This window comes from Nycticebus coucang, chromosome 4, assembly GCF_027406575.1.
Source record: "Nycticebus coucang isolate mNycCou1 chromosome 4, mNycCou1.pri, whole genome shotgun sequence".
In the NCBI taxonomy this organism is placed as follows: domain Eukaryota; kingdom Metazoa; phylum Chordata; class Mammalia; order Primates; family Lorisidae; genus Nycticebus; species Nycticebus coucang.
The window spans coordinates 117,958,902-117,971,417 of NC_069783.1; the positions used below are offsets into that span (position 1 = coordinate 117,958,902).

Here is a 12,516-nt window from a genome sequence, read left to right on the forward strand (position 1 = left end):
CTGTGATTTTTAAAGCCCAATGATTACGTTTTTATGGGCAAGATCAAGGAGGCATATTTGCAAGGGCTGACGTGAGGATAACGGTTGCTCTCGGTCTCCAGTCTTTTGAAATGTGCTGTCTTATGAATGATTAAGTTATGGAACGGGGTTGGGGGGGTGTTGCAGGCTTTAAATATCATGTGTCTACTGATGACTTCCAAATTTATATCTCAGCCCAGACTTTGCCCCTGAGCTCCAAACTCATAGATCTATCTGCCTGACATGGAGGGGAGTCCTTAACAGGTGTCTCACATCCAAAACGTCCAGATACCTCCGCACATCCACCTGTTCTGCCCAGCTTCTGGGTTGTTCCACCATCCTAAGCCACTCAGAGCAAAACCCTATATACTAGCTTTGATTTCTTCCTGCCCTCCAAAAGCAAGTATGGCTGGCTCTAACTTTTATTAAAAGTGTTCAATACACTGCTTCTCTCTGCCCCATGGTCCTTTTTGCCTGGACCACTACCATGGGACCCCTACCTCCACCCTTGCCCCTCTGTAATACGAGGATGAGGTCTGACAAGGTAAGTCCCAGCAGCATCAAAGCCAGGCTCCCTGCCAATTAAGACAAGGCCCCAGCTTCTCTGCCTACTTTGAACATACTCTGCCCCAGAGCCTTGTACCTGTAGCTCTTGCTACCTGGAATGTCCTCACCCCCTCCATTTTTGGCTGGCTTATCCCTTCCAATCACACAGAAATGCTGACGCCTCAGAATAAGTTTTTTCAAATACCATTATTTGAAATGTCTCCTTTCCTCGGTATGGAAGAGCTCATTATATTATCTTTTCTTTCTCCACAGGACTTGCTACCATCAGAACTTTGTTGATATTTACATTCTTTTGGCAATCACTTGTCTTTTCCACTCAAATATGAGCTCCAAGAGGAGGGACCTTTTGTTCATTGTTTTGCCCTCTCTGTGTCTAGAGCGTGGCTTGACGATTAGGCATCAGTGAAGAAAACTGTTGAATGAATGAATGAATGGATGGATGGACGAATGAGTAGACCAAGGAGAAGCGAAGCAATGGGGACTCCTTTCTGGGGAGCTATAGAGGTACAGGGGTAGTTATGATGCCTTTACAATTATCCGTTCTCTGAGAAAACGGGGTCATAATGGGAGAAATTAGCCACACCTGGCTTCTAGATAAAATAAGGGCAGCCTCTTCATGAACTTTTTCCATAAAGGACTGGACAGTAAATATTTCTGATTTCAAGGGCCAGAGGGGCCCTGTTACAACCATTCAAAACTTTGCCCCTGTGGAGCAAGAAAGTAGCTATAGATAATAATTGTTCCAATTGTTAGGTCCTAATATAAGCAAATGGGCATGGCTGTGTTTCAATAAAACTTTACTCATAAATGCAGACTACAGGCTGTAGTTTGTAATTACTGCCTTACCGGGATGAGGAGCATGGACAGAGAGCAACTGGCGTTTTAGAAAGTGCTGGAGAGATGGGTATGATGGAACAGGGTTATCTGTTCTGTAGTATCCAGGGATATGTGTCTTCCTGTCAGTAACTGAACCGCTCTGGGTCTCAGTTTACATATTGGTAAAATGAGAATAATACTTCTCTCCAGGGGGTTGTGAGGCTGAAATGAGACTATGTAAAATCACTTGACTTTACTCTCTGAACAGAGTAGGTCCTGAACAAAGCTCTCTTCTCCTTTCTTTCCTTTTTAACTGACTTGATCTTTAGTAAGTAAGAAGCCACATGACTGCCTCTTTTCAGACCAGTGGTACTTTGAGGCACACAGGAAGGAATATCTGACTTTAGGCCACACAGTGTCCAGTCATAGGCCCGGAGCCAGGAGCACATTCTCCATCCTCTCTGGGCTAGGCCTCCTTCCTGGGGGGTGGGAGGCACCTGAGAAGGTGAACAGAGCTGACACTTGCACAGTACTCAGCACGTATTAGATGCTCAAGCCACACCCTAATCACTGCTCTGATCGTTAGGGCCTTATTCATGTTCATGTTCTTATCCCACAAATAGGCACTGAGTACCCCTTGGTGCTAGATGGGCGCCCCGTAGGGAAGGCCTTGACCCCAGGGAGGTGAAGCTTCACAGGGAGAAGGATCCTATTGCACCTTTGTGCTCTGGATGTACTCTGTGGCACTGGAGGAGGATGAGGAAAGAAGGGATAACAAGGGAAATACAGAATAGGGGCGTGGGAGTAAAGTCACATTTCTGACACTCTGGCAGGCAATGGGGAGCCAGGGTCGGGCTGCTGGGACCAGAGCACCAGTAGCAGGCTCTTCACCTGCACCCCCCTCTCCTCCCCATCCCCCACCCCGTGTGGCTGGGTGACTTTGTTCTAGAGGCCAAGACTGATGGGGACTGATACGTGTCTGTGCCCAAAGAAAGTGTCTCTGGGTGCTCTGAGAGGCTCTCCCACCCCGGCCTGGCTCGGCGCAGGCAGGGGAAGGCACTGCTGCCAGCCACTTGCCATGCTGGTCATGTCTGCACTCCCAGCTCTGGAGGTGAAAGGTACAGACGCTAACCACAGCCCATCAGTCCTCCCCAGCTGGAATAAGACAACATGGAGAAGCAGAGCCACGCTCCCAGCCAAATAAAAGCTTGTTTGCCGGGCCTCCCTGGCTGTGAGTGCTCTGAAACAGAGGGTCCTGCAGGCGGATTTCTTCCATCCCATTATATTCTCTCGGCTGCGCTTGCAGGTACCGTGGCCTGCCAAGGCCCTGAAAGCTTCTCGATGCCATGACCCTGCTGGTTTGTAACACGCTCAGGAAGAAAAGGACACAGCCAGTGGCGGACTTTCCTCTTTCTCCCCTCCTTTCTCTCTCTTTTCAAACTCCTACATGCAAGGCACTGGAGAACAGCACTTCCTCTACCACGGGGCTGTTGAGTTAGAGATGAGAAATCTGAATCTTGGCTGGCAAGGAAGAGAGCGAACGAGGGGGGTGGTAGACGGGCAGAAAGAGGACGGGGAGAAGGGGAGGGCGGGTCTGTGGAAATTGTCTGTTTCCATATTCCCCTTTGAAAGCACCTCTGTCTGGTGTCGAGGTCTTTGTCTACTCAGGCCAACTTTTTAAAACGACTTTCAAAGACCTGCCCTTTGCTGTTCAATTTGACAGGTGTTCTGCAAGCATCAACTTGCAAGGGGAAATATAATGCCCTGCCATTATACGGTGGCAGTGGATGAAGTGAAGGGTTCCACTTGAAGGGAGGTGCTGGGGGGTTTAAAACATGCTTCTTTTGCCCACCAGTGATGAAGCTGGACAAGCAGAGAGCTCTAGACCCGGTGTGGGGCACCCCAGTTCCCATGACAGCCTCGGAAGGGAAGACATCATGGCTGCTGTTTTACCAGCAAGAAATCCCTCATCTCCTAGCCCTTGTGTCTTAACCTCCTACTATGTGCCAGGCTCTGAGTTATGCTCTAGAGCAGCGGTTCTCACCTGTGGGTTGTGACCCCTTTGGGGGTTGAACGACCCTTTCACAGGGGTTGTCTAAATACATCCTGTATATCAGATATTTATTTACATTACGATTCATAACAGTAGCAAAATTACAGTTATGAGGTAGCAATGAAAATAATTTTATGGTTGGGGGTCACCACTACATGAGGAACTGTATTAAAGGGTCACGGCATTAGGAAGGTTGAGAACCACTGCTCTAGAGGGACATGAGACCAAGTGGCATCTGCAGCCAGATGTAAAGACCTGTCCTGAGCAGTGCTATATGTCAGACATACATACATATACACATACATACGTCCTTCTCATTCCCCTTCCCTCTCTCTCACACACATACACACTTGCAGCTTTATAAACACCAGGGCTCTTCTCTGTCTTGTTCCTTTACCTGGAGAGCATCCTCCCTTAGCCAGTCTTGAACGCAAGGTAGGCGGGAAGTGTTAGTGGCAGGTCAAAAAAGGAAGGATTAGGGGCTTGAAGACGGTGTGAAAAAGAACAATGCTGATCTGTAATCACACTTCCTGACTGCACACCGTGTGCCAGGAGCACCACCTCTTTACGAGTCACCTGACAAGGTGTGCACCTTAGTCCCACTGTACCAACAACAAGGTGAGGCTGAGCAACCTGGCCAAAGTCACAGAATGGGTATGAGGACACACACTAGGGTACTGTAACGTAGGGACTTAGTACAGCAGGATGGCAAAAGTATAGGCTGGGATCCTGGCTCTGCCCCTGGTGGCTGGGTGCCCTCGGGCAAGTGTCTTGCTCTCTCTGTGCCTCAGTTTCCTCATCTCTAAAACAGAAGATAACAATAGCACAGTAAGGCCTAAATTGATGGCTGTGCAGGTTCTTGGAAACTGATTTGAAGAGAAACAAGGTATAATGAGACCAATTTTACCTGATGCTAATGAGTATAAATATGAGTTAAAATTCCTACGACATATTTCTAGTCACACAAACACTGCCAGACTTTTAAAGACCTAAACACTTGTAGTATTTAACACTAAAATAAATGTGAACTATATATACATTTAAGACAAATTAGTAAAAACAAGATAATTATTTACTCAATAATTGCAGTTCAGGGGATGAATGGCTGGAGTTTATTCTGGCAGCTCAGAGTACAAGGTGGGAACAGCCCTGGCGCACCCCACCCCTCCCCCCATGTACTGGGACAACACGGACACACCAGTTCACCTAACACACACTTCCCTGGGATGTGGGAAGAAACTCAGCCACCTGAAGAAAACCCGCACAGGTAGGAGGAGAACACGCCACACCCACGCCCCAGCCGGGAATCAGTTTCGTTTTCCTCATTAATGTTACAATGAAATGACATTATTTGAGGACCTGCTGTCCGTACGTTTCAGGATTCTGTGGGATTAATACCTAAAAAGCCCACATGGAGATAGTACCTGGCTTCCAAGTAAGGCTAGCAGATGAAGACTGTTACAGCAATAATAATAATTAGTATTAATTAGCTTGAACTACAAATTGAGCTCTCTACCCTGACTCGTGCCCTTCAGAGACTCGAGGGGCACAAGGCTGGCCCTGAAGGCTGGGAAGCCCTGACCTACACACATTCTGTTCCCCTGTCCCTCCCAGGTTAGTGGCTAGGATGTCTGAGAAGCTGAGGCCTCCAGGAGCAGGCAGGGGGACACCCAGGACAACTCATGCTGGCTGCACTGGCCACGATAACAGCTTTGGCTAGTTTCAAATCTCTACCCTCCCTGCTCTGGCTGCTGCCCACTGTCCCTGAGTGCTCCTAGGCCACAGCAGTGTCACCAGAGAGCTTCCCACCAGGCCGTGCCAAATGGTTAAGATGCCTGTCTTTCACCCGTGCCCCACATTCCACAGGGAGACCTTTGTTACAGCCTTGGTGCTCAGCGGCCTCCAACTGAGACCTGAGTGCCTTCCTGGCAGAGGTCAGAGCCAAGGCCTGAACTGGGGGAGGGAACTGAGCTTGGACAGCACCTGCCCTCAGAGTCTGCCAGTGCCCTGGAAGCTCCTAACAATGCTTTTGACACAAACGAGCTGGGCATTTTTCACCACAGGGGAAGGGCATGGGGTTGGGGAGGGGGCTGGGCAGGAGGCCAGGAGGCCAGGAGGCCAGCAGCCTGATTCTGAACAGTCAGGGCTGCTGTGGGCACCTCCCATTTCCCCGAAGAGATCAAATTGACAATGGGTGTGTCAGTGGGAAGAGGAGATGACATCTCCAACCTAGCATCGTACTTAGTAGGCAAGGATGGATGCCACCACCACCCCAAGTATGTGCACTATGGCCAGACTAAGTGTAAACCTTGGCTCTATCATTCACTGCCTGTGTGACCTTGGCAAATTACTTCATCTCTGAGTGCCTCAGTTCCTCACCTCAGCATGGGGAGGTGGATGGCTTCTGGCTCATCTGGGTTTGTGGCTGACAAGTGGCAGCGAGGATGGCCTCTCTTGCAGAAATGCCTCTGGCCTGGTCTCTTGACTAAGGCAGCAACAATGCTGTCACAGGAGCTCAATTTATTGAAGGGGGCTTCTCTCCAGTGCAGGGCAGAACTGCTGAGCCTGCATCCTCGGCGGGCCCTGGGGGTGGTGGGTGGTGGGGATGACTGGGAGGCGGCCCCCACCTGCGCACTGGGGAGAGTCCCTTACACAAACATTTGCCGATGGGTGCATTTGGGCCTGTCAATGGTTGTCAATAAGGACAGGTTCTCTTTCTGCATGTTAGATTTGGGGACGTATTGAGTTGTGAGATTGCCATTGTGTATTCAGCTTTCACTTCTCTGATTTCACATTTGCCTTGGCTCGAATGTTCTCCAGGCTAAGACTGAGGGTCCAGCAGGTGCCAGACGCTGGGCCAGGCACAGAGCACCTAGACAAGAACTGATCACTAACAAAGTGGAGGATGACACAGCCTCTATGTGGGGAGGCACAAGTCCAGTCAGGGTAAGGGAACTGGAAAGAAATTAGTTACAACGTGGCAAGAAAGTATAGAAACTGCAGAGGTGGAGAGCAGAGGAGGGAACAATTACTACTAGCTGGGGAGGGTATGGTAAGAGGGAAGGATTCCTGGAGGAGGTGTCATTTGAGCCAATCTTGAAGGCATCTACTAGGTTAAAAAAAAAATCCAGGGTAAGGCATTCTAAGCAGAGGGAACAGCATATGCAAAGACAGAGTCCTGCCTGCAGCTGGGGGAAGAATGAACTTTGTGTGTGGGGCTGTATGGTGGGTCTGGGAGACCACAGGCATGGGCAGTGGGATGTGACCCAAAGGTGTGGCAGGCTGGACTAGGTCAAAGGGTATCCATGCTGTCTGTGGCATTCTAAGTCCACTTGTGGCCTTGTACTGCTGAGATTCTTCTTGGAAGCTCTGTCTTTTAGCCCTAAGCAAGGCCAATGGGCCAGCTAGAAAACTCATATCTCCATAAAGGAAAACACTCTCACGAGTTCTTCTAAATCCTGAGAATGGTTTGGCAGCTGGGCCTCCCTGGCCAGGACAGTGAACAATCACTCCTGGTTCCAGTTCCATCTCTACACAGATTGAGTAGGGTGGGAGTGGGGTTTGCAGCAAACACCCCAGGTGACACCCTGGGCCCTGAGCCACCACCCCATAGGAATGGGGACAGACGGAAGGAACAGTGGCAGGTCCATCTAGGAAAGCACCTGATGTGGAGAACTCTGAGCACGGTGTGTGATGCCAGAGACAAGACTGTCGCCTGCCACAGAGGCCTGTTTTCCTGGGCAGGAGGGAAGAAGGGCAACGGCAGACTGACCCATTACCCAGCCAGTGGGATTCAAGGAGGGTAGGAAACCAACAGCCTTCCTTTTGCTGTTGGGCCCAGACCCCAATGGGGGCACTTTTGAGGTGCAGGGGGAAGGCGTGGAGAAGGGATTCAAGTTCAAGTACCCTATGACATCCCGAGTGTGGGGGGGTGCATGCTGGATGGCAAGAGGCACCTGCCATGCCTTCGTCTAGCACATGGTAAGTTCTCAACCAACTCTGGTTGTCATCAGTCAACTAGTCGTGAGCATCGTGTCTGGGGTGGGGTAGTTCTGGGGCTCTCCCCTCACCCTTACCTTCTGGAGAAGATCAGGCCCTGTGGCCCACTGTGGCCCTGTCCCACCCACCTCTCACCTCTCATGGTCCTCTGCTCCCTCCTCCTCACTCATGCCAGTCTCTCCATTTTCCAGACATGCCAAGCATGCTCTAATTTCAAGGTCTTCTCTGCCCTGACCCTCTGCTTGGGTAGCCCTCTCATGGGTATAAATGTCACCTATGCAGAGGAACCTCTCTAGATTGCCTGACAAAGCAATGTGTCCCAGCCTTGTTCACCTGAGCCCACAGCCCTGCATGGTCACTAGTGCCCCTAGTGACCACACCCTCCCCAGCTAGTAGTGCCCCTAGAACGAGGACACAGCTGTTGTTCTGTGTTCTAGTCATCAACTGAATGGCTGTCAAGGCCATGTGAAGCTAAGCGAGGCCTGGGAGCAAGGACTTGGCAGAGAGTGGACAACCCTCCAGCAGGGTCATGGAGGAAATGTCTATTAAGGGGTGTGTGTGTGTGTGGGAAATCAGTAAGATTGTGGTCCCTGGGAGGGACCTGCAGGGCAGAGTCTGGGGCCTGCACAGGGAGTGAGTGAAGGCTGGTAGTAGCAGACTGTGGCAGGAAGGGAGCAAGAGATAAGCATCCGAACCTCTCTCTTTTCCTGCCAGGACCTTCAGCGACCCAACCCAACTGTAAGCTGAAAGGGCATGGAGCTCCTGATGTATCCACACTGGTCAGCACTAGGCACAGAGTATGTAAGAAGGGGTGGGGGGTAGACCTGGTGGGGCTGGTGGAGGATGCCCAGCACAGGCCAGCAGGGTAGCCCTTCATGTCCCACTGGCCCGCCAAGTCCTAGGCAGTTCTTGTGGAAGTCCCCCTCACCTCTTGCTTTCCCAGGGGGCCGGCAATTCACCCGCAAGACAGCCCCCAGCCCTGCACCTACCGTGGAAGTGCTCCGCTGTCTTCCGCCGCAGGGTTTGCAGGGTCACCTCGGAGTCAGCCCACTCCAGCACCAACCTCCGGCCATACAAGTGGGTGCTGTGACACAGGGCATTGAAGGCTCTCTGCAAGGAACAAAACAGTGTATCATCTAAAACAGAACTGAAGCCCCTCCGTCCCAACCTTCCTCTGCCCTCATCTCAGATCTGTCAGACCCCAGGTCCTGGCCTTGTGACATCTGCTCTCCAGCGAGGGTTTGGGGAGCTGCTGGGTACATCTACTTAATTAGAGGGTTATGTTCCCAGGGAGAGAGCGGCAAGTGACTGAGCAGTCAATATATCTGCCTTCTGGGCTGTAATTGGTGCCTGGGCTGAGGCAGCCGTCTTATTTGCCATGTTACATCCTATCTGTGGAAGGTGACCCCATTAGTGGGGCTGGCCTCCCACTCGGCTGTCAGCAGCGGCAGCCACGTGAGAAAGCCAAGCCCTGTCTGCTGCTGGATGACAACTACGCAGGCCCCTGTCACTTGGTGCCACTGCCCTCTGTTGCCTGGTGATTCCATCCCCCATATTGCTCCAGAATCACCCCTTTTCCTGACCCTCTGACCCTGGTATCGGGTTCCATGCCCAGCTTGGCAGCCCTGGGGCTGGCAGATGCTGTTCCCTCTCATGCTCTGCTGTTCCTGACTTCTTTATGCTGCCCAGTTCTCTCTTTTTTATTTTTAACAGCTTTATTGAGATATAATTCATATGCTACACATGCCACAATTCAACAGTTTTTAGTATATTCTAAACTATACTAAAGTGTTGTGCAACTATCACCATATCAATTTTAGGACACTTTTTATCGCTCCCAAAGAAAACCCCACACCCTTTGGCTACCACTCCCTAAAGTCCCTACACCCCAACCCCCGTCAACCACCAGTTTGCTTTCTGCTTCTATGGATTTGCCTATTTGGGACATTTCATATGGATGGAATCGCATGATACTGACCAATAGCCTCTTAAACCTTTCTAGGTATAAAGTTCAATGGCACTGCACGGGGACACTCTCCGACCTGATCAGCTTGTCCCAAAACACTCCCATGGGACATAAAGACTGTGGAGCTCAGTACGCAAGAGCGTGGACTCTGGACCTGCTTCAAGATCTTGGGCAAGCTAAAGAAATCCTTCCAGCCTCAGTTTTCTCATCTATAAAATGGGAATGCTCACATATGCCCATCTATGGGCTCTAGGGACAGAAACAGTTACCACAGTGTCCAGAGCAGTGTGGAGCTCACAGTAGTCATTCAATAGATGCTAGTTCTTGGTGCAATTGTGTTTTTACTGCACACATGTCTCAGCAGAGACAGTGCCTGAGTAGGTGCTGGGTCTAGAGTCCCACGGCCAGGAGCTCACCTGTCAGCACTAGAGAGACCATGTAGGAAGAGCCTTTCTCCTGTGTCTGGGCCGTAGGCAGCACCAGTGGGTCCAAGGAATGGAGAGATCTGCCCCTTGTTTCTCTGATGCCTGAAGATGTCGCACTGCCACTCTGCCCCTCACCCACAGCGTGACTGTCACCATTGGATTGTGCCCCCCATAAGATGTGTGGAGTTCTAACCTCTGGACCTCCAAATGTGACCTTATTCGGAAACGGGCAGTTGCAGATGTGTTATAATTAGCTGAGATGAGGTCACACTGGAGAATGGCAGGCCCTACTCCAATGACTGGTGTCTCATTAGATAGCCATGTAAAGACAGAGATGTGGAGTGAGCACCTTGGGAAGATGGAGGTGGAGACTGGAGTGACACGTCTACAAATGGGCGACTGCCAAGGATCGCCAGCCATCACCAGGAGCCAGAAGAGAGGCATAGAACACATCGTCCCCCAGAAGCAACCAACCTTGCTGACACCTCGACTTTGGATGCCCACCTCCAGAGACCCAACGTTTTGTTGGTTTAGGCCGCTCCGTCTGTGATGCCTTATTGCAGCAGCCCAAGGGAGCTAATGCAGTGACCTTGGGTAAACTACCTGCCCCATGGCAAGCCTTGATTTCCTCAACTGTGACGGGGAACTATGGGTAAGTCTCACAACTTCTGTAAGCTGTGAGACTTATGCAAGGGCAGCAATGAAGTAGCATACAGTAAATATTCAATGAACAAATTAATCTGAAAGGACAGGAGGGAGGGGGGTGGGACAAGCATCTTTTAAAAACTAGACACATGGCCAAATTAAAGGAATGCTTTTTTCTCCTCCATACTGTTGTGAGAAGGGCCAGGTGCAGGAAAGTTTTTCTCCCCCCTGCTGTACCCCCCTTTTTAACTTTAATTTAAAAAACTCTCTGACTGCCAGCAGAGCCTCTGCATTTTTTCCATGCGGACATAAAAATACATCTGGACTCCAATCCAAAATGGCCCATCTAGAGCTTTAAAACACACACGTTCTCAGCTGGCGAGGCACAGAGAAATGGATTGATAGGGGGAGCTGGAGTTTTAAGATGGGGGAGAGGAACTGGCAGGGTGTCTGACATGGTGGGTATTCCATTCTGGTGCCAGGGTCCCCCAGGAGTTGTAGTCCCGGGGACACGGTGGGTGGGGTGGCTAGAGGCTGTATCTGGTGGATACTAGGCTGAAACTCAGAAGAGAATGACAGATCCCTGTTGAGAGGCCACAGGCCCTGCCTTTATGACTCCCACAGTCAGATTCGTTTCTTTCTTTTGGGGGAAGACCAGTTCTCCATTCTTATGCCACAGAAAGCCTGGGAGGTCTCCATTCCTCGGAGGAATTGCTAAGAATTCCCTCTCCAGGCCCTCCTCTGACATCACCTCTCACAAATTCTCATCTCCGTCTGCACTCTCCTGGCATTTGGAATGGCTCTTCATACTAAGAGGTGAGGTGGCATGGCAGAACACAGGGGGCTCTACGGCTGGGCTACTGTGGTTCAAATCCCTGTCCCACCACTTAGAGCTGTGTGATCTTGGGCAAGCTGGATAATCTCTGAGCCTCAGCTTCCTTGTGTGTAAAAGGAGCTGCAGCTAAGAATGGGCAGGATCCAGCCAACTGTGAAGTTTGACCCTCACAGCACTGTCTGGCACCAAGGAAGCCTCCCTTTAAGCTGGTTGTTATTATTATTGTGACATATGCCTCTATCTTTCATCACTGAACTAAAGAGCAGGGACAATATGAAGCAGGACACAAAGCTCTTTTGTATTTGAAGTTACAGCACAATCCAGTGGTTCTCCAAAAATTGGAGAAGTGCCCTGTCTAGCTCTAGTCCCTGCAGGTTAATACAAAATCAGTTTGCGTTCCCAAGTACCCACTGCCTTGGGGGCTGGAATGTGGTGGCCTCAAACTGTCGCAGGCAGTGTGAGGACAGTGATTTCAGGCTAAAATTGGCTTTGGATAATCCAGAGTAATTGTGTCTCATGAAGAGAGTATAAGGAGAGCGTGCTACATGTGAGGCATCCTAGGAGGCAGAGGGAGTGGAGGAAGAGAGGCAGCCCTTGCCTCTGGGGGCTGACCCTGAGGTGCTCAGAAGGTTCCAGCTACAGCAGAGGGAACAGTGCAGGCCTCTCTGGCCTGAGGTCCAACTGCAGTTTCTTCCCCGGTCTCTCCATCTATGTCTGACCCCACTGACACCCACTCCCACCTCCCTGGGGAGAAAGTGGGGTGGGTTTCAGTATGGTCAGCTCCAGGCACAGTGCTTCTCTGCTACAGCAGCCCGGGGCCTAGCACATTGCACGAGAGTTACAAAGTCCTGGACCTTTGCCCTTCTCCAAATGCTGCTACTGCTGTTTGTCCTTCCTTGGAGTCAAAGGCCTTCTCAGTGCAGATTATGGATCTCATAGTCCCACAGAACTCCAAGCACATGGCTTCAATCCACTCCCAAGAACAGACACTATTCTCCCATTTCAACGAACAGAATACGGAGGCACTGGCCAAGGTGTAAATGCAGGTCAATGCCCTCCTTCCTTTTCCCTTCAGCTCAGGGCCACCCAGGGAGGGCTCTGCCCCTCTTGAATAAGAGCAGCCATGTGTAATCCCTGTGCCCTGAGCATCTGGTCCCTGCCCCACATTGCCTACTGAGTTCCATCTCCCAGA

General features: G+C 50.7%; 1 protein-coding gene across 4 annotated transcripts in view; it reads right to left on the bottom strand.

Moving 5' to 3' along the window:
* RBM19 (RNA binding motif protein 19) overlaps nucleotides 1–12,516 on the bottom strand; it is a 154,188-nt gene that overhangs the window by 34,696 nt on the left and 106,976 nt on the right. For all 4 annotated transcript variants that reach the window (XR_008379590.1, XR_008379589.1, XM_053588594.1 and 1 more), the window contains exon 23: nucleotides 8,443–8,563. Coding sequence is in view for 2 of the 4 variants with exons in the window: in XM_053588594.1 (XP_053444569.1) it covers nucleotides 8,443–8,563 (121 nt within the window). In the remaining 2 variants the exon portion in view is untranslated. The remainder of the gene's footprint in view (nucleotides 1–8,442; nucleotides 8,564–12,516) is intronic.